General features: G+C 34.1%; 1 protein-coding gene across 12 annotated transcripts in view; it reads left to right on the top strand.

Annotated features, from left to right (window-relative positions):
• Positions 1-23,438, top strand: part of GPHN (gephyrin) — a 650,480-nt gene that overhangs the window by 113,714 nt on the left and 513,328 nt on the right. For all 12 annotated transcript variants that reach the window (XM_046008589.1, XM_046008590.1, XM_046008593.1 and 9 more), the window contains exon 2: positions 22,935-23,013. In XM_046008589.1, the coding sequence (XP_045864545.1) occupies positions 22,935-23,013 (79 nt within the window). The remainder of the gene's footprint in view (positions 1-22,934; positions 23,014-23,438) is intronic.

The following is a 23,438-nucleotide window of genomic DNA, read 5'->3' on the forward strand; positions in this document are numbered from 1 at the left end:
CATGTGGTATATATGCATAATGGAATATTACTTAGTCATAAAAACAGAATCTTGCTATTTGTAGCAACATGGATGGATCTAGATGTTATTATGCTAAGTGAAATAAGTAAAAACCAATACCAGGTGATTTCACTTTTATGTGGAATCTAAAAAATGAAAAAACAACAAAAGAAGAAAAAGAGGCTCATAAATATAGAGAACAATCTAATAGTTGCCAGAGGGAAGGATGAATGGAGGGACAGACAAAATAGATGAAGGAGATTGAGAAGTACACATGTCATTATGAAATAAATGTTACTATATGAAAGTACAGCATAAAGAATTAGTCAATAATATTGTAAAAGCCTTGTGTGGTGACATATGGTAACTACAGTAATCTTGATGAGCATTTTGTAATGTATATAATTGTTGAATTGCTATACTGTATACCTGAAACTAATACATCTATAATACTATGGCTCAATTAAAAAGTAGAATAAAATGCAGTAGTCTTTAAAAATGTCTTCTTTCTCCATAACAGCAAAAGCATTTTCATTTTTAGATTTAGAACATCACTTATATTGAGCAATGAATTATCTTCCTTTCTACATCACCTATTTCCTTCCAATCACCTGCGTATACTTTCAGTTTTTCCACTTATAAATCACATCAAATAAATTTTAGCACAAAATCATAAAAGACGCAGGCAAATATCACATATGCTTTTAGCAAAATGAGATGGCTCAGGTTTTTGTTCTAAAACATTGTGATAAAGCCCTACCTGTTGAATGACTAATTGGGTGAGGATATCATCTGCCTTTTCTCAGAGATTCATTGTTTTCTCAATTATTCTTGAGAATATTCATTTACGATAGTGTGTGATCTGAAGATTGTCAGAATTTACTTGTAAGATCAGTCTTAGCATCAACATTGGTCTAAACTATTGCTGTTTCTATGCATTCATTTTCTGACTTGGCTAGAAATTGTGAAAGTCTTGTCCATTTTTATATCTTTACAATTATTAGAAGAGAATAAAAAGCTCTGAATTATCAACTGTGTTTAGTGAAAGGTAAAAGCAGACCACAAATATGGGGTTTCTGGCCTTTTATATCTTTTTAAAAATTTAAATTCAGTTAGCCAACTTAGAGTACATCATTAGTTTCAGGTGTAGTGTTCAGTGATTTATCAGTTGCATATTACACCCAGTGCTCATCACATCATGTGCCCTCTTTAATTCCCATTACCCAATTACCCCATCCCCTCACCAACCTCCCCTCCAACAACCCTCAGTTTGTTTCCTGTAGTTAAGTGTCTCTCATGGTTTTTCTTTTTCTCTGATGACTTCCTATTCACTTTTTACTTCCTTCCCCCACTGGTGCTCTGCACTGTTTCTTATATTCCACATATGAGTGAAGCCATAGGATAATTGTCTTTCTCTCACTGATGAATTTTGCTCAGCAAAATACTCTTCAGTTCCAGCTACGTCAAAGTAAATGGTAAGTATTCATCCCTTCTGATGGCTGAGTAATATTCCATTGTATATTTATATACCATATCTTCTTTATCCACTCATCTATCGATGGACATCTTGGCTTTTTCCACAATTTAGCTATTGTGGACATTGTTGCTATGAAAGGAGACAGTCAACAAAGCTAAAAGGCACCCCATAGAAAGAGAAATGATATTTGCAAATAACATGTCAGATAAAGAGCTAGTATCCAAGATCTATAATGAACTTATCAAACTCAACACCCAAAGAACGAAGAATCCAGTCAAGAAATGGGCAAAGGACATGAACAGGCATTTCTGCAAAAAAGACATCCAAATGACCAACAGACACATGAATAAATGCTCCACATCACTTGGCATCAGGGGAATACAAATTAAAACCACAATGAGATACTATCTCACACCAGTCAGAGTGGCTAAAGTTAACAAGACAGGAAACAGCACATGTTAATGAGGATGTGGAGAAAGGGGAACCCTTTTAGGCTGTTGGTGGGAGAGCAAGCTGGTACAGCCACTCTGGAAAACGGTATGGATGTTCCTCAAGAAGTTAAAAATAAAGCTACCCTATGACCCAGCAATTGCACTACTAGTACAAAATACAAAGGTGGTGAGCCTTTTATATTTTTTAGAAAAATGATGCAATGCTTTGGGTAACTTGATAAGAAAAGTAAAGGATGGCGTGATAGTGACTATTTATTTAACTATTGCATCACCTTTTTGGGTAATTCCTTTAGTCTTCATTTTATATTTTAATTTTTTAGGGATAGTTGGAGATAATTGATAGGCAGTGATGAAATTATAAAATAGAGGAAGAATAAGAATACTATGAAACCAATATACACCTGAGATTTATAAAGGGGCCCAATATATTTATGTGGTAATCACAAAATTAAAATGATTTTTTTAAAGCAACTTAGTCTCTACTTTGTAGAAGATATTTTAGAAAAGGAAAAAATAATAAATATAGTACAGTGGATTTATACTAAGGATTAAGGCTACTAACCTTCTATGATTTTTCTCAGAAAGCTATAAGCAAAATTAACTCCACACTTAACCAGTGTTCTCATGTTTTATACATGCTTCTGTTATTCTACCCATTGCATTATATTATACACATTTACATTTGGTTCACCAGATATACTGTATTTCTAAAACTTAGGAAAATGCCTTAAACATGATATCCCTTCAGGTGTTTCTTGAATTAAAACTTTCTCATTACCTATAGTACTGTCTTATAAAGAAAGTAATTCAACTTCTTTAAACTTGAAGAATAATGAGAAAGTCTCTAGTAGAGGTTGAATTTAATATTACAATTAAAATTTAGCTATCTTTTAGCTCATTGCTAATCTGTATCTTACAGGTTATTACCTGTAATAACTTGTATTTTCAGATGAGATAAAATTGTAATCTGATTATCTTAAGGAAAAGACCTAATTCACCAAATCTATTAATGTTTCTTGTTTGCTATTTTAAGGCAGAAAGATAATAACTTAGAATTTTAAAATCTGAATTACATAATGGCAAGGATTTTGTACTTTATCCTAAATGCAATGGAATAACATTAAAGCATGGCCATGTATAACCTGCTAAATCAGATGACATCTTATCCTGTAAGGGCCAAAATCTTAACATAAATATCCAATGAATTAAAAAACCAAGCAAGAGAAAGCAACAAATAAAAATGACCGTGGAGGAAACATAAGCAATGTGAGAAATAGAAGAATATTAAAAAACAAACAAACATTCACCATGGTCAGCAGGATTTATTTCAGGGATGCAAAGGGGTCCAATAAATGCTGTCAATCAGTGTGATACATCTCATTAACAAGAAGAAGGCCAAAAACCATTAGTCATCTCATTAGATGCAGAGAAAGCATTTGACAAAATTTAACAACCATTCATGATAAAAACTCAAAAAAGTGAGTTTAGAGGGACTATATCACAACATAAGAAGGCCACGTATGGCAGACCCACAGCTAACATCATACTCAACGGTGAAAAGCTGTGAGGATTTTTTTTTTTTTTTAAAGATTTATTTTTTTGACAGATAGAGATTACAAGTAGGCAGAGAGGCAGGCAGAGAGAGAGAGAGAGGAGGAAGCAGGCTCCCAGCCAAGCAGAGAGCCCGATGCGGGGCTTGATCCCAGGACCCTGGGATCATGACCTGAGCCGGATGCAGAGGCTTTAACCCCGCTGAGCCACCCAGGCGCCCCAGCTGTGAGGATTTTACCCAAGATCAGGAACAAGACAAGACACTCTCACCACTATCAATACAGTTCTGGAATTTCTAGCCATAGGAGTCAGACAAGAAAAAGGGAAAAAAGCATCCAAATTGATAAGGAAGAACTAAAATGGGCACTGTCTGCTGAGGACTATATACAGAAAACTCTGAAGTCTCTACCAAAAAACTATTAAATTAATTTATGAATTCAGTAATGTTGTGGAACACAAAATCCATAAACAGAAGCCTGTTGCATTTCCATACAGTAATAACAAAATAGCAGACAGGTAAATTAAGAAAACATTCCATTTACAATTGTCATTAAAAAGAATAAAGCACCTAAAAAATTTAACCAAAGAGGTGAAATACCTATAGTGTGAAAGCTATAGGACATTGATGAAAGAAACCAAAGACTACACAGATAAATGGAAAGATATACCATGCTCATGGATTAGAAGAATTAGTATTGTGAAAATGTCTGTAGTACACAAAGCAATTTACAGTTTCAGTGCAATCCCTACCAAAATACCAACAGTGTTTTTCATAGAACTAGAATAAATAAATACTAAAATTTTTAGGGAACCACAAAAGATTCTGAATAGCTATAGCAGTCTTGAGAAAGAAAAACAAAACTGGAGATACCACAATCCCAGATTTCAGACTATACTTTAAAGATATATATATCAAACCCATATAGTACTGACACAAAAACAGATACACAGATCAATGGAATAGAATTAAGAACTCAGAAATATACTCACAGTCATATAGTCAGTCAATCTATGACAAAGGAGGAAAGAAAATACTGTGGGAGAAAACAGTATTTCCAATAAATGGTGCTGGGAAAATTGGGCAGCTACATGCAAAAGAAAGAAACTGGACCACTTTCTTATACTGTATATAAAATGAATTTGAGATAAAGATCTGAGTTTGTGTAAGACCTGAGACAATAAAAATCCTAAAAGAAACATGGGCAGCAATGTTTTGGGCACTGGATGTGTCTCTGCAGTCCAGGAAAACAAAAGCAAAAATAAACCATTGGGACCATATCATACCAAAAAGGTTTTGTACAGTAAAGGAAATCATCAATGAAACAAAAAAGCAACCTTGTGAATTGGAGAAGATATTTGCAAATGATATATCCAGTAAGGGTTAATATACAAAATATATAAAGAAGTCCTATAACTCAACACCAAAAAAACAAAAAAATTGGCTAAAAAATGGGTAGAGGTCAGAATAGACATTTTTCTGAAGAAGACATACAAAGGGCTAACAAACACACAAAAAATGCTGAACATCAGTTATCATCTGGGAAATGTAAATCAAAACCACAATGAGATACTATCCCATAGCAGTCAGAATGGCTAGTATCAAAAAGGTGACTTAACAAGAAGATATACAGAAAAGGGAACTTTTGTGTATTCTTGAGGGTAATGTAAATTGATTCAGCCACTATGAAAAAAAGTACAGCAGTTGCTCAAAAATTTAGAACTATCATCTGATCCAGTAGTTCCATCTGGATGTTTATGTATGTCTTTAACAATCTGTGTTGAGTGGATGGTCTCAAAAGTTTGAACACATTATAAAAGCATTGCATTCCTTCACATTTTATGTATATGATGTCATATTGTACACTTTTGTGTATTTCTTGGCTAATTTTTGTATCTGTAATTGATTTTATTACTCTTGTGATTTAACCTCCTTACTAGCTTTGTAAGTGATTAATCTACTGCCTTAACTGTATGTTTACTTTGCACAAGTAAAAATTTTTCCTTTCATGATTTTTTTTTTACTTTTTTTTTTTCTTTCTTTCCCTTTAGTGAGTTCCCTATAACATTTCTTCCGAGGCTGGTTTAGTGGTGATGAACTCCTTTAACTTTTATTTGTCTGGGAAACTCTACCCTTCCTTCAATACTGAATGATAACCTGCTGTATAGCATGTTCTTGTAGGTTTTTTCCTTAGAACTTTGAATATATCCTGCCATTCTCTTCTGCCCTACAAAGTTTCTACTAAAAAATCAACTGATAGTTTTCTGGGGTCTTTCATATATAACTGTCTACTTCTCTCCTGCTACTTTTAAGATTGTCTCTTAATCTTTAATTTTTGATATTTAATTACTAAGTGTCTTGATGTAGGCTTCTTTGAGTTCATCTTGTTTGGAACTCTCTACTTCTGAGAACTGGATGTTTGTTTCTTTCCTCAGGTTAGGGATTTTTTCAATGATTTTATCTTCAAATAAATTTCCTGCCCACTTTTGTCTCTCTTCTGAGACTCCTATAATGTGAAGTTTAGTGTGCTTGATGTTGCCCTGGATGCCGCTTAACCTATTCTCTTTATTTAAAAGTTTCTTTTTGCTTTTCAACTTAGATGGTGGTTTTCATTATCCTGTCTTCCAGATCGTTGATTTGTTCTACTACATCCTGTAATCTGCTGTGGATTCCCTGAAGTATATTTTTCTTTTTAGTTACTACAGTCTTCAGCTCTACATCATTATTTATAATTTCTATCTTTTTGTTGAAGTTCTCACTGAACTTCATCTACTCTTCTCTCCAGTTCAGTGAGTATATTTATGATTGTCATTTTGAATTCTTTATCAGGCATAATTCTTGCCTTCATTTTACTTAGCTTTTCTGTGATTTTGGTCTTAATACTTTTATTTGGGACATATATCTCTGTCTCCTCCTTTGGTCTAAATCTCTGTTTCTATGTATTAGATATTCTGCTGTATGTCTTCTGGTCTTGAAAGTAGTGGCCTTGGGGCACCTAGGTGGCTCAGTGGGTTAAGCTGCTGCCTTCGGCTCGGGTCATGATCTCAGGGTCCTGGGATTGAGTCCCGCATCGGGATCTCTGCTCGGCGGGGAGCCTGCTTCCCTCTCTCTCCTCTGCCTACTTGTGGTCTCTCTCTCTCTGTGTCAAATAAATAAAATCTTAAAAAAAAAAAAAAAAAGAATGTAGTAGCCTTGTGTAGAAAAGGTTTTGTGGTGCCCTGTTAACACAATACCCCCAATCCTCAGAAGCAAGTGATCCGGGGGTGTCTCCTGTGTGAGGTTTATGTGCAGTCCTATTGTGCCTGACATGCAACTGCTATAGACATACAAGTGGGCAGGGTTTGCTTTCCCTTCGGTTGTCTGTGAGAGCCAGTGGCAGCTTCTATGGGTATGCTGGTGGTAGACTGGCTCTCTGCCTGGTTGTCTGCAGTGAGCTGCTATAAGTAGGTTTGTTACTGCTGCTGGCTTACTAGCCCAGCTACAGTTTCAGGCTTGCAGGGCCGGTACTGAGACTGGCTACTACAATGAGCCGCTAAGACGGGTTTGCTTCTCACACAGCAAGAGGCTCAGCAGTAGCTGCCAGACACTTGCTGGTCATTGGGGCTGGCACTCAGTCCAACTAGAATGGTCATTTTTCTCTTCCAACAAAACAATGAACAATCTAAGGTTTTAAATAATTTCTCAAGTGATGCAAATCAATCGATGTGATAAGCCTCATTAATAAAACAAAGGACAAGAACCATATGCTCCTCTCAGTAGGTGCAGAAAAGTCACTTACAAAATAAAGTATCCTTTCTTGATTAAAACTGCCCACAGTGTAGGGATAGATGGGACATACCTCAGAATCATAAAAATATACAAAAAGGGCATGGTCAGTATATTCTCAGTTAGGAAATACTGACAGCTTTTCCCTTAATGTCAGAAACATGATAGGGCTATCTACTCTCACCACTATTGTTCAATATAGTACTAGAAGTCCTAGCTTCAGCAGTCAGACAACAAAAAGAAATAAAAGGCATTGAGCTCATTAAAGAAGTCAAATCATATTTTTTATACCACGCAATACTATACAACAAAACAAAAATAACATATTTTTATACCACGCAATACTATACAACAATGAGAATGAACAACATAAAATTAAATTGAAAAAACACAGGTGATTCTCATAAGCATAACACTGAGCAAAAACACCAGCTACAAAAAGAATGCCTATGGTATAATTGTAATGTTCAGAAACAGGCAAATCTAATGTATAGTTTTAGAAGTCAGGTAAGTCTTACTGTTGTGGATGGAGTAGTGACTGGAAGAAAGCATAAAGGGAGTTTTGCATTTTAGAAAAGTAAAGATTTATACACTACTTCCAAACCCTATCTATGTTTATATTAAAAGAAGTAGCTTTTGACTCTTTTTTCCTTCTTTTCCTATGTATGTAATAAACATGGTTTATTTCCTCTTTCATTTTTATCTTTTAGTGGTACTGATTACTTACACATTTATCCAGGCCTTCTACCTTTGCCAAGCAAGGACATAAGTAGGTACATGCACAATCAGTGATGACCAGCTGATGTATATTCATAAGCAATGGCTTATTTGTACTGGGATTTTACGTTGGTTCTTTTAATTAATCAGGGTTTTTTTACTCGTATATTCATTAGAGTTTGTCTCTAAAGCTGCCTATTACTTTGTTGAAGTTTGGATTTCCATGTTTAATTACTTAGATTTGTGTTTAGTTCTCTAAAATACCCAGTAAACCTTGGATTAAATTTCTGAGTTTGGGAAGAAGTAATTACAAATGTATGTTAAGTTTCTAAAATAAAAAGTCTGCATAATGCAGATACCATCCTTCTTAAATTTGTCTATCTAAATTACAGTGTAATTGAGTGATGTATATTTTTAAAATATTCATGATACTTTCTAAGACTAATTTTGTTCTCTGCCTATATTGATATCTCTTCTGATTGCATTATAATTAGATAAACCTTTCACTGTGCCACCCGTCATCAAAAATATTTCACTTTTTGTTTCATCCTTTTACAAGGTTTTATATAATAATAATAATAGTAGTAGTTATAATAATAATAGTAGTAATTATAGTAATAGTATAATAATAGTAGTAAATTATAGTAATAGAAATAATACTGCATCCATTTATAATGTATCAGGCGTTATTCTATTTACTTTAGAGGAATTGACTTATTTAATGCAACAGTGCTGAGAAAAGTGCTTTTACTAGCTTCACTTTAAGCCTGAAATGTTCAAGGAATTTAATGTCCATTAAATGGATGCCTAGGATCAAATCCACTTTATCTAACCTCAGAATCTGTTCTTTACCACGCTATCTGAGGAAAACACAGATAAGATCACATAAATCGAAATTCACTTACTAAGTAACTAAATCTGAGGTTTTTACAAGTTTTTCAAATTTTTGAATGTCTAATGATTATCCTAAAATAAGTGATTAATTCTTAAGTGAACATTTTTATAATTGCATATTTAAAATGCTAATTTAAAAATTTCAGTAAGGCATGTGAGTGTTTATTTATTTCATGTTTGAAAGTCTTTATCTTTTCCTTATTGGAAGATTAAAAGAAAAGATACTCATGGTCTCTCTTCTATACCTCTATCTAGTATTATATCTGTACCTGATGAAGTTGATACCGAATTCTTAATTTGTTCCTTGGAAATTCTTGAATATTAAGGAACTTCATAAAAAATATTTTGGAAGCAAGCATTAAGTGAAGAAAATGATACTTAAGACTAAGTTTATGAAAAAGTAAATAGAAAAGACAGTTGAAATGAATCATAATAATAATTATAATCTAAAAGATACTTGTCTGATTTCATTTATTTGGGTTTCTTAATTGGCTTATAATAAATCAAAATAATATCTCAATCTCTTTCCAGATTGGTACTTCTTTTTTATTTTTATTTTTATTCCAATGTAGTTAACATACAGTGTTATATTAGTTTCAGGTGTACAATATAGTGATTCAACAATTCCATACATCAGTGTTCATTGTAAGTGCACTCCTAAATCCCCATCATATATTTCACCCATCCCCCTATCCCTCTCCCCTCTGGTAACCATCAATTTGATCTCTATTGCTAACAGTCTGTTTCTTGATTTCTCTCTCTCTTTTTGTCTTGCTCATTTGTTTTGTTTCTTAAACATATAAGTGAAATCGTATAGTATTTGTCTTTCTCTGACTGATTTATTTGACTTAGCATTATATTCTCTAGCTCCATCCATTTCGTTGAAAATGGCAAGACTTGCTTTTTCTTATTGCTGAATAATATTTCACTGTGTGTGTGTGTGTGTGTGTGTCTGTCTGTCTGTCTTTGTGTCTACCCCATATCTACTTTATCCATTCATATATTGATGCACAGTTGGTTTGCTTCCATAATTTGGCTATTGTAAATAATGCAGCTATAAACATAGGGGTGCAGGTATTGATGTGAATTAGTGTTTTTGTATTTGGGGGGTAAATACTTAGTAGTGTGATTGCTGGATCATAGGGTAGTGCTATTTGTAACTTTTTGAGGAATCCCCTACTAATTTCCACAGTGACTGTACCAGTTTGCATTCTCACCAACAGTGCAAGAGGGTTCCTTCTCTTTTTTTTTTTAACATCATCTTCAACAGTTGTTTCTGTGTTTTTTATTTTAGCCATTGTGTCAAGTAGAGGTGACATATTCTAATTTTGAATTGCATTTTCCTGATGATGAGTGATGCCCAGCATCTTTTCATATGTCTCTTGGCCATCTGGATGTCTTCTTTGGAAAAATGACTGCTCTTGCCTTCTGTCCATTTTTTTTTTTAATCGAATTACTTGGTTTTCTGATGTTGACAAAACTTTTTTACATATTTTGGATTATAACCCTTTGTCAACTATGTCATTTGAAAATATCTTCTCCCATTCAGTAGGGCACCTTTTAGTTTGTTGGTTGTTTCCTTTGCTGTACAAAAGGCTTTTGTTTTTATATAGTCCCAAAGGTTTATTTTTATTCTTGTTTCCCTTGCCTCAGGACAATCTAGAAATCTAGACGATCTAGAAAGATGATACTACAGCCAATGTCAAAAATGATTGCTGTCCTCCCTTCTAGGGTTTTTATGGTTTCAATTCTCACATTTAGGTCTTTAAACATTTTTAATTTATTTTTGTATATGGCATAAAAGTGGTGAGTCTTAACAACTCAAGCTACCGACAAGACTGTCTTTCTCACACTGCATTTTGCAGCTAGTTTCATCAAAGATTAATTGGTAATATAACTGTAAGTTTATATATAGGCCTTCTATTCTATTACATTGATCTGTGTGTCTATTTTTGTGCCCGCACCACACTATTCTGATTATTACAGCTTCATAGTATAACCTTAAGTCTAGAATGTTGATAACACCAGTTTTACTTTCTTTTTCAAGATTATCATGGCTATCTGGGGTCTTTCATGGTTCCAGATAAATTTTAGGATTGCTCTAGTTCTGTGAATAATGCTGCTGGCATTTAATAGGGATTGCATTAAATGTATAGATTGCTTTGGGTGTTATAGACATTTGAACAATATTAATTCTCCCAACCCATGAGCATGGAATGTCTTTCCATTTTTGTGTGTCATCTTCGATTGCTTTCATCAATGTTGTTACACTTTTCAGAGTACAGGTCTTTGACCTCTTTGGTTAGGTTTGTTCCTAGGTATCTTATTATTTTTGGTGCAACTGTAAATGGGATTGATTGCTTAATTTCTCTTTCCGTGGCTTCATTATCAGTGTGTAGAAACGCAACAGATTTCTGTATGTTGATTTTGTATCCCGGGACTTTACTGAATTCATGTATCGATTTTAGTAGTATTCCTGTGAAGTCCAAGGGGTTTTCTGTATATAGTATCATGTCATCTGCAAGTAGTGAAAAGCTTTACTTCTTCCTTACCATTTGGATGCCTTTTATTTCTTCATGTTGTCTGACAGCTGTGGCCAGGACTTCCATACTGTGTTGAATAAAAGTGGTGAGGATAGACATCCTTGTCTTATTCCTGACGTTAGGGGAAAAGGCCTCCATTCCTTCCCATTGAGTATGATGCTAACTGTGGGGTTTTCATACTAGGCCTTTATTATGTTGAGGTATATTCCATCTAAACCTACTTTGTTGAGGGTTTTTATCATGACTGGATGTTGTACTTTGTCAGATGCTTTCTCTGCATCTATTGAAATGATCATATGGTTTTAACTCTTTCTCTTACTGAAGTGATGTATCAATTGATTTGTGAATATTGAACCACCCTTCCATCTCAGAAATAAATCCCATTTGATTGTGGTGGATTTTTTCGCTGGCATGTTTTGTTTGGGTCTTCTGGGGTAGAGATTCTGCCCACTGGGACTCAGGGTATTCTGGCTGCTAGGGGAAGGGGTATGGGGGTTGGGCGGTGCATGGTATAAGCAACTTAGATTGCATTGGCTGGCTTCTGCAGGTGGCTGTGTGTGTTTGATAGGAAGCCAGGTTGTGAAATGGTGTGTGCCAGCTACTTAGTTCTTTTTTTTTTTTTTTTTAAGATTTTATTTATTTATTTGACAGAGAGAGATCACAAGTAGATAGAGAGGGAGGCAGGCAGAGAGAGAGAGGGGGAAGCAGGCTCCCTGCTGAGCAGAGAGCCCGATGCGGGACTCGATCCCAGGACCCCGAGATCATGACCTGAGCCGAAGGCAGCGGCTTAACCCACTGAGCCACCCAGGCGCCCCCAGCTACTTAGTTCTTACAGAGGCTCCTCAGCCTACTCTGAGATTACTAACGAACTCTCCTTTCTATAAGCTTGAGGCACGTTTAAATCTGCTGTTTTAATCTGTATCTCCATAGGCTGTTTGCGTGCTCTCTTTAAGGGCAGGTGCTCAGCCTCCTACACCTTTCTATGACCTCTCAGAGTGGAGTTCGCTGATTTTTATTGTTCCAGGCTTTAAGTTCTGTTTGGTTGTTAGCACTCATGAAGTTTGGACCCTCTGATTTTCAAACCTAAACTTGTGGGGATTACACTGGTAGTTTTTCAAATACTGATTTACCCTTGTATGTCTGGATTGAGCACCTTTCATTCATGGAGTAGAATTTTTTTTTATGTTGGTGAATTCTGTTTGCCATGCTCGCTTCGGCAGCACATATACTAGAATTCTGTTTGCCAGCATATTGATAAGGATCTTTTGAGTCTGTATTCACATATGAAATACTTGTTTTTAGGACTTTTTTGTTGTTTTGATGTTTGGTGCTATCTTTATCTGGTTCCTACATCAAGGTGTTAGAAGGTTCATAAAATCAATTTGGGAAGTATTCCCTTCGCTTACTTTTCGGGTAATGTGGTGTGGAATTGGTGTTCATTCTTCTTTAGATTTTTGGTTTTGTTTTCTAGTGATACATCTGAGGCTGCTGATTTCTTTTTTTGGGCTGTTTTGAAATTACAAATTTAATTTCCTTAATAGTTGTAGGGCTAGTCATATTATCTTTTTCATATTGGGTCAGCTAGTCTGTGTTTTTTGAGGAATTGAGCCATTTCTTTTATGTTTCCAAACTCAATTCCTTTAGAGGTTTTTGTAATACTCTTTTATTACTGTTTTGAATTCTATAGTCTGTAGTGATACATATCTACTGTTGCATTTCTGATACTGGTGATTTTTTGTCTTCTTTCTCTTTTCCTTTGGCAGTCTTGTTAGAGGTTTGTGATTTAATTGTTCTTTCCTCATACCCGGCCCTTTTAAGGTAGGTGTACTGATGACAGATTTTCTTAATATTCTTTCACTTGACAGTGTCATAATATCTCCATCTCTGAAGTATATTTCCCTGGTCATAACATGTGAGTTCACAGTTCTTTTATTTGATCATTTGAAAAAGTGATCTTTCTGTCCTAGCTGGTTTTTGATGAGGAATTGCTGTCATTTGAATTGTTTTTCTCCTATTGGTAATGTGTAGATTCTCTTACTGTTCCCAAGATTTTTTCTTTTTCTTTAGTTTTTAGAAGTTTGAGTTTGATTTCTTTTGGGATAAATTTTATTAAGTCTGTCCTGTTGGAGGTTTTCTCAGTTTCATGAATCTGTATGTTTGTTTTCTTTTGCCAAATTTGGGATGTTTTCAGACCCTTTTTTCAAATTCCTTTTCAGGCCTGCACTTTCTTCCCCTTTGACCCTCAGTTGATGAGAAAGTCAGGGTTTTTGTTACTGTCTTGTGGTTACTTGAGGCTTTGTTTTGTTTTGTTTTCTAGTTTATTTTTCTCTGATTTAAAAAAATTTTGTCAGATAATTCTAACATCTGCCATTTTGGTCTTGGCACCAGTCAGTTGTGTTTTACATTTAGTTTGGGATCATCTTTTTTGTTATGACAATTGATTTTTGATTGAAACCTGGACATTTTGGATATTATGGGATGATCTGTGAATCTTATTTGGCTTATTCAGACACTGCTCATTTAGGTAAATGGAGGTGGGCACTGCCTCTTTTCTGCCCAGTTGGGGTAGAAGCCAAGTTCTCAGTTAGGCTTTTCTTTGCTTCTTGATATTTGACCTCAATGGTACTGCTTGGTTGGCATGGCTGTTCTGGCTTCACATAGAAACGTCACTGATTTTTCATTTTCTTGAATCAGTAGGAGAACCTGAGGACAGGGATGAGGCTATTTGGAAGTTTTTCCAATAACTTGAATTTTGATATGAACTTTGGCCAGAGATATGAGGGAATATTGAAGTGCATAGGTCATTTAGCACCATCTGTATAAAGTCATGGGCATATGTTACACAAATTCACATACAAGGAATTACAACATCCACTAGCTCTCTGTATTGCATGGTAATTCTTTGTTGTATTCCAGGGGTCACTAATGTTTTTTCATAAAAGGCCAGATAGTAAATATTCTAGGTTTTGCAGGCCAAGAGGTAAAATTGAGGATATTATGAATGTACTACTATAACAAATAAGATAACAGATTTCCACAATTTTTAAATTTATTATATCCAAATATTATACTAATAATTGAGTGCAATATTGTCATACATATTTACTGGTTTGAATAAAGAAATGGGGGATAACTGGAGTTTATAGTCACTATTCCCTGATAGTAATATCTGTTGCAAATATTCATCTGTTTATGTTGATTTGTATGAGTAGTTAATCTTTTTTAAATGTCTTTTCATACAGGTAGCTATTGGCAAATAATACATGAGTGTATGATTTTAATTGAGCATATGAATTATTTTGAATATGTTTTTAGAATTCTGTTAGGTTTTGACTTTTTTTTTTTTGCTTTTTAGTATGTTATTATTTGCAGAATAATCACTTCTAATAAAGATGAGCTGGAAGATCCTCAGTTGCAGAATTACATGGATTTTGAAATATAAAAATTTTCTTTGCACTTGCATCAGATTCAAAAAGTGATGTTAAATCTGTAGTTTGAACTCAGAACATATATCTGGTGTAAATTTATTGGGAAAGGAGATTTTGCCTTTTGTTTTAATTTTTTTCAGAATGGAAATATGTTACTTTTGACATGAAGTCCCAAATCTTGAAATTACTTAAAATTAAAGCAATGTTGATAGTTGTGAAATGACTGTGTTAGAATAATATGTTTTGCAAATATGCATTATTTTGGCTTGCAATTTTGGGTTGAACATGTTAAGAAAATTAGCAAATTTCAAACACTACTCTTTACCTTCATTTGTTGTTCATTTACCTCATTCAGTTTGCTCAGTAATAGTTCTTTGTGCTTAATTTACTCCCCCCCGCCCCCCGAGGAATTCTGGGAACTTTTCTTTTAGCAGGTTGAAAATTGTAGGCATTAGGCTTGAGAGAAAATATAAAGTAGGACCTGATGACAGATAATTGATTATGCGAAAATTGTTTTAAAATAAATCTGCTTAGGGATGTCTGGGTGTCTCAGTCAGTTAAGCATCTGCTTTCAGCTCAAATTATGATCCTGGGATCCTGGGATCTAGTCCCATATCAGGCTCCTTGCTCAAGTGGGGTGTGGGGTGTGTGTTTCTCCCTGTCCCTGTGGCTCTCTCTCTTTCTGACAAATAAAAAATAAAATAGTTTACAAGATGAAAATAAAATGAGTCTGCTTAAAATGGGGATCAAATTTTGGTATAAAATATGGATCAGAATCCTAGTAGTCATATAGAATTGCAAGGAATGCTAAGTAGCCAAAAATACCTTAAGAAAGAAAAAGTTGGGAGACTCACAGTTCCCCATTTAATAACTTTCTACAAAGTTACAGTAATTAAAACAGTGTGATATTAGCATAAGAGCAAACATATAGATAAATGGAATAGAATTGAGTCTAGCAATAAGCCATATATTTATAGGTAATTGATTTTTCAGAAGAGTGCCAACATCATTTAGTAGAAAGAATGCCTCTTCAACAAATGGTGCTGTAGCAACTTAATAAACACATGTAGAAGAATGTGGTCAGACTTTGACCCTCATAGCATGTTCAAACATTAGCTCAGAGTGGATGAAAGATCTAAAGAGTTATAACTATAAAATTCTTACCAGAATGCATAGGGGAAATTTCTGATGACCTTGGATTTAGTAATGGTTTCTTCGCAGTGACACCAAAAGAAAGAATAGATAAATTAAAATTTATCAAAATTAAAAATGTAGTACATTAACAGACACCATCAAGATGACACAATGACAACTCACAGAATGGAACAAAATACTTGCAAATCATATGTCTGATAAGGGTCTGGTAGCCGGGATATGTAAATAATGGCTTATAACTCAATAACAGAAACATCAATAACCCAATTAAAAAGTGTGCAAAGGAAAAAAAAGTGTGCAAAGGGCTTGAATGACATTTCTCCAAAGAAAATACACAAATGGCCAACAGCATACAGAAAGATGTTCGACACCATTTGTCATTAGGAAAATGTATTCAAAACCACAATGAGATAATACTTTGCACCCCACTGTTATGAGTTAAAAAGACAGTAATGACTGTGGATTTGGCAAATGGAACCTTCTTGTATTACTGGTGGAATGTTAAATAGTGTAACTGCTTTGGAAAACAATTTTTCAGTTCCTCAAAAATTAAACATGGCGTTACCATATGATCCAGCAAGTTGTATTTCTTGATATATACCCACAAAGAATTGAAAACAGGTACTCAAACAAATACTTGTACACACATGCTCGTTCAGCCGTATTCACAATAGCCAAAAGGTGGAAACAACCCAAAAGGCCAGCAAAGGGTGAATGGATAGACAAAAGTCAGACTTATATACAATGGAATATTTTTCGACCATCTGAGGAATGAAATACTGATATATGCTACAACATGGATGAATTTTGAAAATATTATGCAAAGTGGAAGAATTCAGACACAAAAAATTACATATTGTATACTTGCATTTGTATGAAATATCCAGATTAAGTAATCCACAGAGATAGAAAACAGATTCGTGGTTGCCAGGGATTAGGGAAAGGGGGAGATGGGGACTTGTGGTTTAATAAATAGCAGGTTTTCTCTTGGGATGATGAAAATGTCTTAGAAATAAAGGTAGTGATCATACAACATTGTAACATTGTGAATGTACCAAATGTTAATGAACTGTACACTTTGAAATGACTAGTTTTGATATATATTAAAAAATGGTGAATTTTGTGTTATGTGAATTTTATCTAAATAACAGAAAAGAAAATACAGAGATTTATCTTAAAAATGTGACTAAAGGGGCGCCTGGGTGGCTCAGTGGGTTAAGCCTCTGCCTTCTGCTCAGGTCATGATCCCAGGATCCTGGGATCAAGCCCCACATCCGGCTCTCTGCTCAGTGGGGAGCCTGCTTTCTCCTCTCTCTGCCTGCTTCTCTGCCTACTTGTGACCTGTCTGTCAAATCAATAAATAAAATCTTTAAAAAACAATGTGACTAAGAATTATGGAATCAGTCTAATTTTTATGTCAGCTATTAAGTTATATATGTTTAGAATAAAACAAGTAACATGCTCGGTTTATTTTAAGATCATGGCATATTGACATTTTTCCATTAAACATTTAACTCTCACGATGTGATCATAGAAGGGGAGATTTTTAAGAGAAATTTGTAATGTTTCTAAGAAGTTTGTCTTAACTTTTTGATATTCAAGTATGTATTTTTTGAAACACATATCAGTAGTTTTATCTTTTTCTGTGATGATGGTGCCTTATTTTCATGTTCATAAATATGGATAATAGAATCAGTTAAATACTAAATTCCTACCATGGTGTATTTTAAACATGAATTTTTGAGGCTAGCAATTCTTTTGTTACAGGAAAATCCTTCCTAACCAGAGCAAGATAGAATATAAATGTCATCCTGGGGCACAAAGGGGGGCTTAGTGGGTTAAGTCTCTGTCTTCGGCTCAGGTCGTGATCTAAGGTCTTGGAATCAAGCCCCATGTTGGGCTCTCTGCTTAGTGGGGAGCCTGCTTCTCCCTCTCTCTCTGCCTGCCTCCTGTCTACTTGTGATCTCTTTCTCTGTCAAATAAATAAAATCTTAAAAAAAAAAAGAATGTAAATGTCATCCTAAATGAAAGAGATGGCTGGTTTTTTCATACTATATTTCCAAATAATCAGATTGAATAATCCATAATAGTAGAACTTAGAATATACAGCATAAAGATTTTAGCAAAAATCGTATTGATTATTCATAATGCATGTAAGTGGGACAATGAACATAAATTGTTAGCACATAATGAATGTCAGCAATTACTTTGATTGAGGACCAGAAAAAAAGACGAATACATACCAAAAAAAAAAAAGGTCTTTATGATTAGCTAAGAACCCTTTATGGATCCATTTTACAAATATTTCTAAGTATATAATGAGTTTGAATGCTGACCATAGGTAAAATGGGATTCCTGTCTATAACGTAATGATGAGTGGAATTAATACTGTTTTGAGGTGTGTGTATGTATGTGTGTTTCAGCTTCTGTAAGAATTTCTTTGGTAAATTTTTGCAAATAATAATTTTAAAGCAATCTAATATATAAACAAAAACAACTCTTTAGGTGAAAGGGGGAAAGGAATGTCATTGCTCTGAAATATAACTAACCACTTAACTAGAAGATCTGTAATGTTTAATTCTACTTTAAAAACTGTAATTCTTTAATAATGTTTTGAGTTGGAATTTACTGTCTTAATGAATTTTAATTGTATAACTTTTGTGTGGTTTGAAGTTATGGAAATGTAGGAAATTCAGAATATATGAGTGATTGCTGAGAACTATGGTCTATACGATAGAGTGGTTAAGAGTACAACCCCTGGAGTTACAGCTTCTAGATTTTCCCAGTATTGCTATTTATTAGCTATATGATCCATAGAAAGATGTTAATCTCCCCATGCTTTAGGATCTTCATCTGTAAAATGGTGACACAGATAGGCTTATCATTGGATAATGATTGGGATAGGATAAGGATAAGCCTATCCTATCATCATTGGATGATAAGATTAACTGAGAAATATGAAATGCTTAACATATAATGAGTTTCAACCTGAGGGTTTTGAAGGGGCGGGGGTGGGGGGGTGGGAGGTTGGGGAACCAGGTGGTGGGTAATAAGGAGGGCACATATTGCATGGAGCACTGGGTGTGGTGCAAAAACAATGAATACTGTTAGGCTGAAAAGAAATTTTTAAAAAAGTGAAAAAAAAACATAAAATGAGTTTCAATTATTGTCTTGATTGTAGATCCAAATGATGAATATTTACAGGAAAAAATGCATTTGGTTGGATAGGAACTCTGGTAAAGAGTTCAGTTTACTGGGGTGCCTGGGTGGCTCAGTGGGTTAAAGCCTCTGCTTTCGGCTCAGGTCATGATCCCACGGTTCTGGGATCCAGCCCCGCATAGGGCTCTCTGCTCCGCGGAGAGCCTGCTTCCTCCTCTCTCTCTGATTGTCTCCCTGCCTACTTGGGATTTCTGTCTGTCAAACAAATAAATAAAATCTTAAAAAAAAAAAAAGAGTTCAGTTTACTAATATTTATAATTTTCCTCTGTGTTCTTTCAAGTTAATTATCATATCAGTATAAAATAGACTGAAGTAAAGATTATAATTTTCATGTTAATACCACAATTTCTATTATAATTTCTATTTCTATTGTACTTTCTCCCATTTTGTTTGATTTTTGAGATGACATGTTTACAACTTTTTATTAGTGGAGTGAAGAACATTGTAGTTCCTGTAGTCATCATACACTAGGGGTGGTGGTGGTGGTGGTGTTGTAAAAAACAGTAAAATATGGTGACCCAAATGGGTTGATTTTAATGTGTTTACATACAAAAAAAAGATTATGTTTACTTCTTACAAATTGCCATAGTCTTATTTATAATTCAAAAAGAAAACTTGTGTTAGTGGAAAAAGAGCTTTAACTGTAATATATATTGTTAGGCAGCTAAAGTTTTAGAATTTTTGTTAAGAGACTATTTCAATTTCTTGCTTTGTTTTAAACTTAGAAGTTGGATGCAACATAAATTTTAGAAAAGTGCCTTCTTTGGAAAAACTCATTTCACAGATAGCTGACTAGCAAGCCTTTAAAGGAGCAAAGGTTTATTCCATTTTAATTAAGCCTGCAAAACTTTCAGGCTCTTGAAGTTTATAACTAAGGTCTCATATTTGCCAAAGTGGGCAAGAAACTTTTGAGAACAAATTTTATGATATATTACAGCTTCAATTTTAGTTAAGCTCAGCAAGAATCCAAGTTTTCTTACAGTGTGCCAACATTTTAGTTTTTTCCTTTTGGCCCTACTCAGAAAGTGGTGTAATAAAGAGAATTTGTATTAAAATTATAAAAAGCAGGAAATTTATCTTAAATCAACAGGTTGAGATGAGTGTCTGCTAAATATGGAATGAAAATTATATATTAATTAAAATTATTCCACTCATTGCAAAAATAGTAAAACATGGGAAGTTATCTTGGGAATTAATAAAAAGGAATCCAATTTTTTCAACTTCAGATGTTTTTAAAGCATCATTGTTTGTATGTATTATTGTTTATTTCAGAGAGAGATCCAGATTTATAATTTTGAGGGACTCTATAAAAAAGGGAATATAAAATTCAAATAAAATACTAGGTAGTGGGAAAAAAAATACTAGGTAGTGGATCTTTGAAAGGAATAAGGTGAATGTCATATTCTTCTTGTTCTATATGCAGGTTGGAAATGACTAAGATACATAGAATAAAATTGTTAAATTGAAATAGAAGATAACTCATCATTTAATATTAATGGTAATAAATACAAAAATACCATATAAGTAAAGTTTTATTTTGTCTTTAATTTTGGGGTGATATTTTATCAAGGTCTAGACTTCCAAGATTTCCAGTATTCCCTTATTCCCTTAGCATATTAATCAAAGCTTTCCATTGTTTTCTGGATTCCATTGTTTATGTCGCATACTCAGCTGTCAGTTTTACTGTCTTTCCTTTGACAATAATGTATCCTTTTTCTCTTTCTGGTTGTTTTTAAGATTTCCTTACCATCTTTATATTACCATTTTCTTACCATCGTTACCATTTTCTTACCATCTTTTATTTTCAGCACTTTGGCTGCTGGTGTTGTGTTTTGTTTTTTTTTTCCTTTTTCTGGTGTGGGGTTGGTTATACTCCCTGAGTCAGTGAATTAGTGCAATGAATCACTTTTGGAATATTCTCAGGTGTTCTGAAAATACTGCTTTTGCCCGTTCTCTCCTCAGCTACAGTTACATTGAGCTGTTTGATTCCCATGTTTCTTTTGCTCTGTTATTTTCACTTATTTTTTTTCCTCTTTGCTTCAGTTTGGATGTTTTCTGTTGATCTCGTCAAGATCACAAATCCTGTGTTTTTGTGTTTAGCCAGCTACAAAACTGATCCACTGATTTCTTAATTTCAAATACTGTATTTTTCAATTCTAAAATTACTATTTGATTCTTTTTCATAGCTTTTAATTCTTTGCTGAAATTTCCCCTCTTTCATCTACTGTGAACATTTTTCTGTATCTTCAACTTATGTTAAATAAATTTTTTGAAAGTTTAAATTTTCATCAAGTTCTTGTCTTCTGATTCTGTATCATCTGTGGGTCAGTACCTATCTATGCATATATATATATGTGTGTGTATATATATGGATGTATGTGTATGTATATGGTATATACACACACATATGTATATAAAAATATGGAATTTTTCTCTTATTGGTCACATTTTGAGTCCTTTTCTATACTTTATAATTTTTGTCATATACCAAATACTGTTTATTGTAGGATCAAAGAAATTGATATGTTATTAAATGTTAAGTGCCAACACTTTAATTCAACTTCAGATTGAACTAGGTAGTTAGAGTGAAAGCTTTAGATATTCTTAGTCTACATCTGGTCTTAAATGTCTTTATGGGTAAAACTTGTGTCGCAGATACTTCTGATGTGACTTTGTTCTTAGGTACTGTGAAATGGTGAGAAGTTTTTCTATACCTTTTTAGTTCTGCCCCCTTTTACTCACCCCTCCTGCTCCCCTTTGCTTTTGGTTGAGAGCAGATTTTTTTTAGGGACGATCTCCTGAAATTATACACTGAAAGTGGTAGGCTCTGGCTGTTGTAGTGTGACTTTGACTTCTAATCACCATAGCTCTATAGAAAACATTATTTGCCCTCTGCCCATTTTTTCTTTCTCATTCCAAACTCTCTTGTGCTGTCCTAGCCCTCAGCAGATCTTCCAGCAAAAAAATGGCTTTCATAGGATTTCATAGAATTTCTTAGAGTTCCATAGGATTTGTCTGTCACGCCAGCCTGTGAACCATCAAGAACTATGCTGGTTTTTCTTTTCTTTTCTCTAGTAGTGTCCCTCTTTCTGACTCATAGCTTGAAGTGGCAAATTCTTCCGGAAATGAAAACAATAGGAGGCTCAGCTTACCTAAGAACAGATAGCACTTTCTCCTAGTTTATTCTTATTAAGTCACATTGCTGTCTAATATCTTTTAAAATATAATTTGGGGGGCACCTGAGTGGCTCAGTGGGTTAAAGCCTCTGCCTTTGGCGCAGGTCATGGTCTCAGGTTCCTGGGATCGAGCCCCTCCTCTCTCTCTGCCTGCCTTACTTGAGATCTCTGTCTGTCAAATAAATAAATACAATCTTTAAAAAAAAAAAACAACATAATTTGGGGGGGGACAACTTGTCTTTTCTTTTGTTTTTCTAGTAGTGACTTGCCACTATGTGCTGGTAGTTTAGTCTTATAAAAGTAAGAACAAAATTTAGACCCATGTGTTTACTCTTTTATATGTTGCATTTATATAAAGCTGGTATACTTGGATTATTGGCTTGTTATTGAATATTAATATTTGTTGCCAAATTTATTAGGCCCATAAATTAACATTGATCTTTGGAAAAATCTTATCCAGAGATCCAGTTTTAATTTAAAATTCCATTTTGTTGGTAGTAACTGAAATGAAATGCAAGCAAAAATTAATTTTCTTTTTCTCTCCCCCTTTCATGTTTAGTGAGTGATAGTTGCTTCAGGAATCTTGCAGAAGATCGCAGTGGGATAAATCTCAAAGATCTCGTACAAGATCCTTCTTTGTGAGTATATGGTTTTCAGTACGAAGCATAATTTTGATAAGTGTGACATTTTCAAAAGATTTATAACTGAGAACTAATTTAACATTGAGTAAGTTTTTCTTTTCTAACAATTTGTGTTATGTATAATGAAGGACATTCAACAGTTTCAATAGAAATGAAGGTATAGAATAGTTTAGTTTTAGAAATAGAAGAGATATTAGAAGAAGCGATAGCATTATGACTAATGATCAACTTTCAAGGCATCTTTGCTAATGGCTGATGATATCTTGCCAGTGTGGCAGTAGATACTGGGTAGAGAAGATGATGAGTAATTCATTTGCTGGGAAAGGTTCAATTAAATTTGTTCACATCAACTTATAATATTTACAAGTACAATTGTAAATATAAAATAATTATAATATACTTGAATATTTAGAATACATTTG

This window comes from Meles meles, chromosome 6 (assembly GCF_922984935.1).
Source record: "Meles meles chromosome 6, mMelMel3.1 paternal haplotype, whole genome shotgun sequence".
NCBI lineage: Eukaryota > Metazoa > Chordata > Mammalia > Carnivora > Mustelidae > Meles > Meles meles.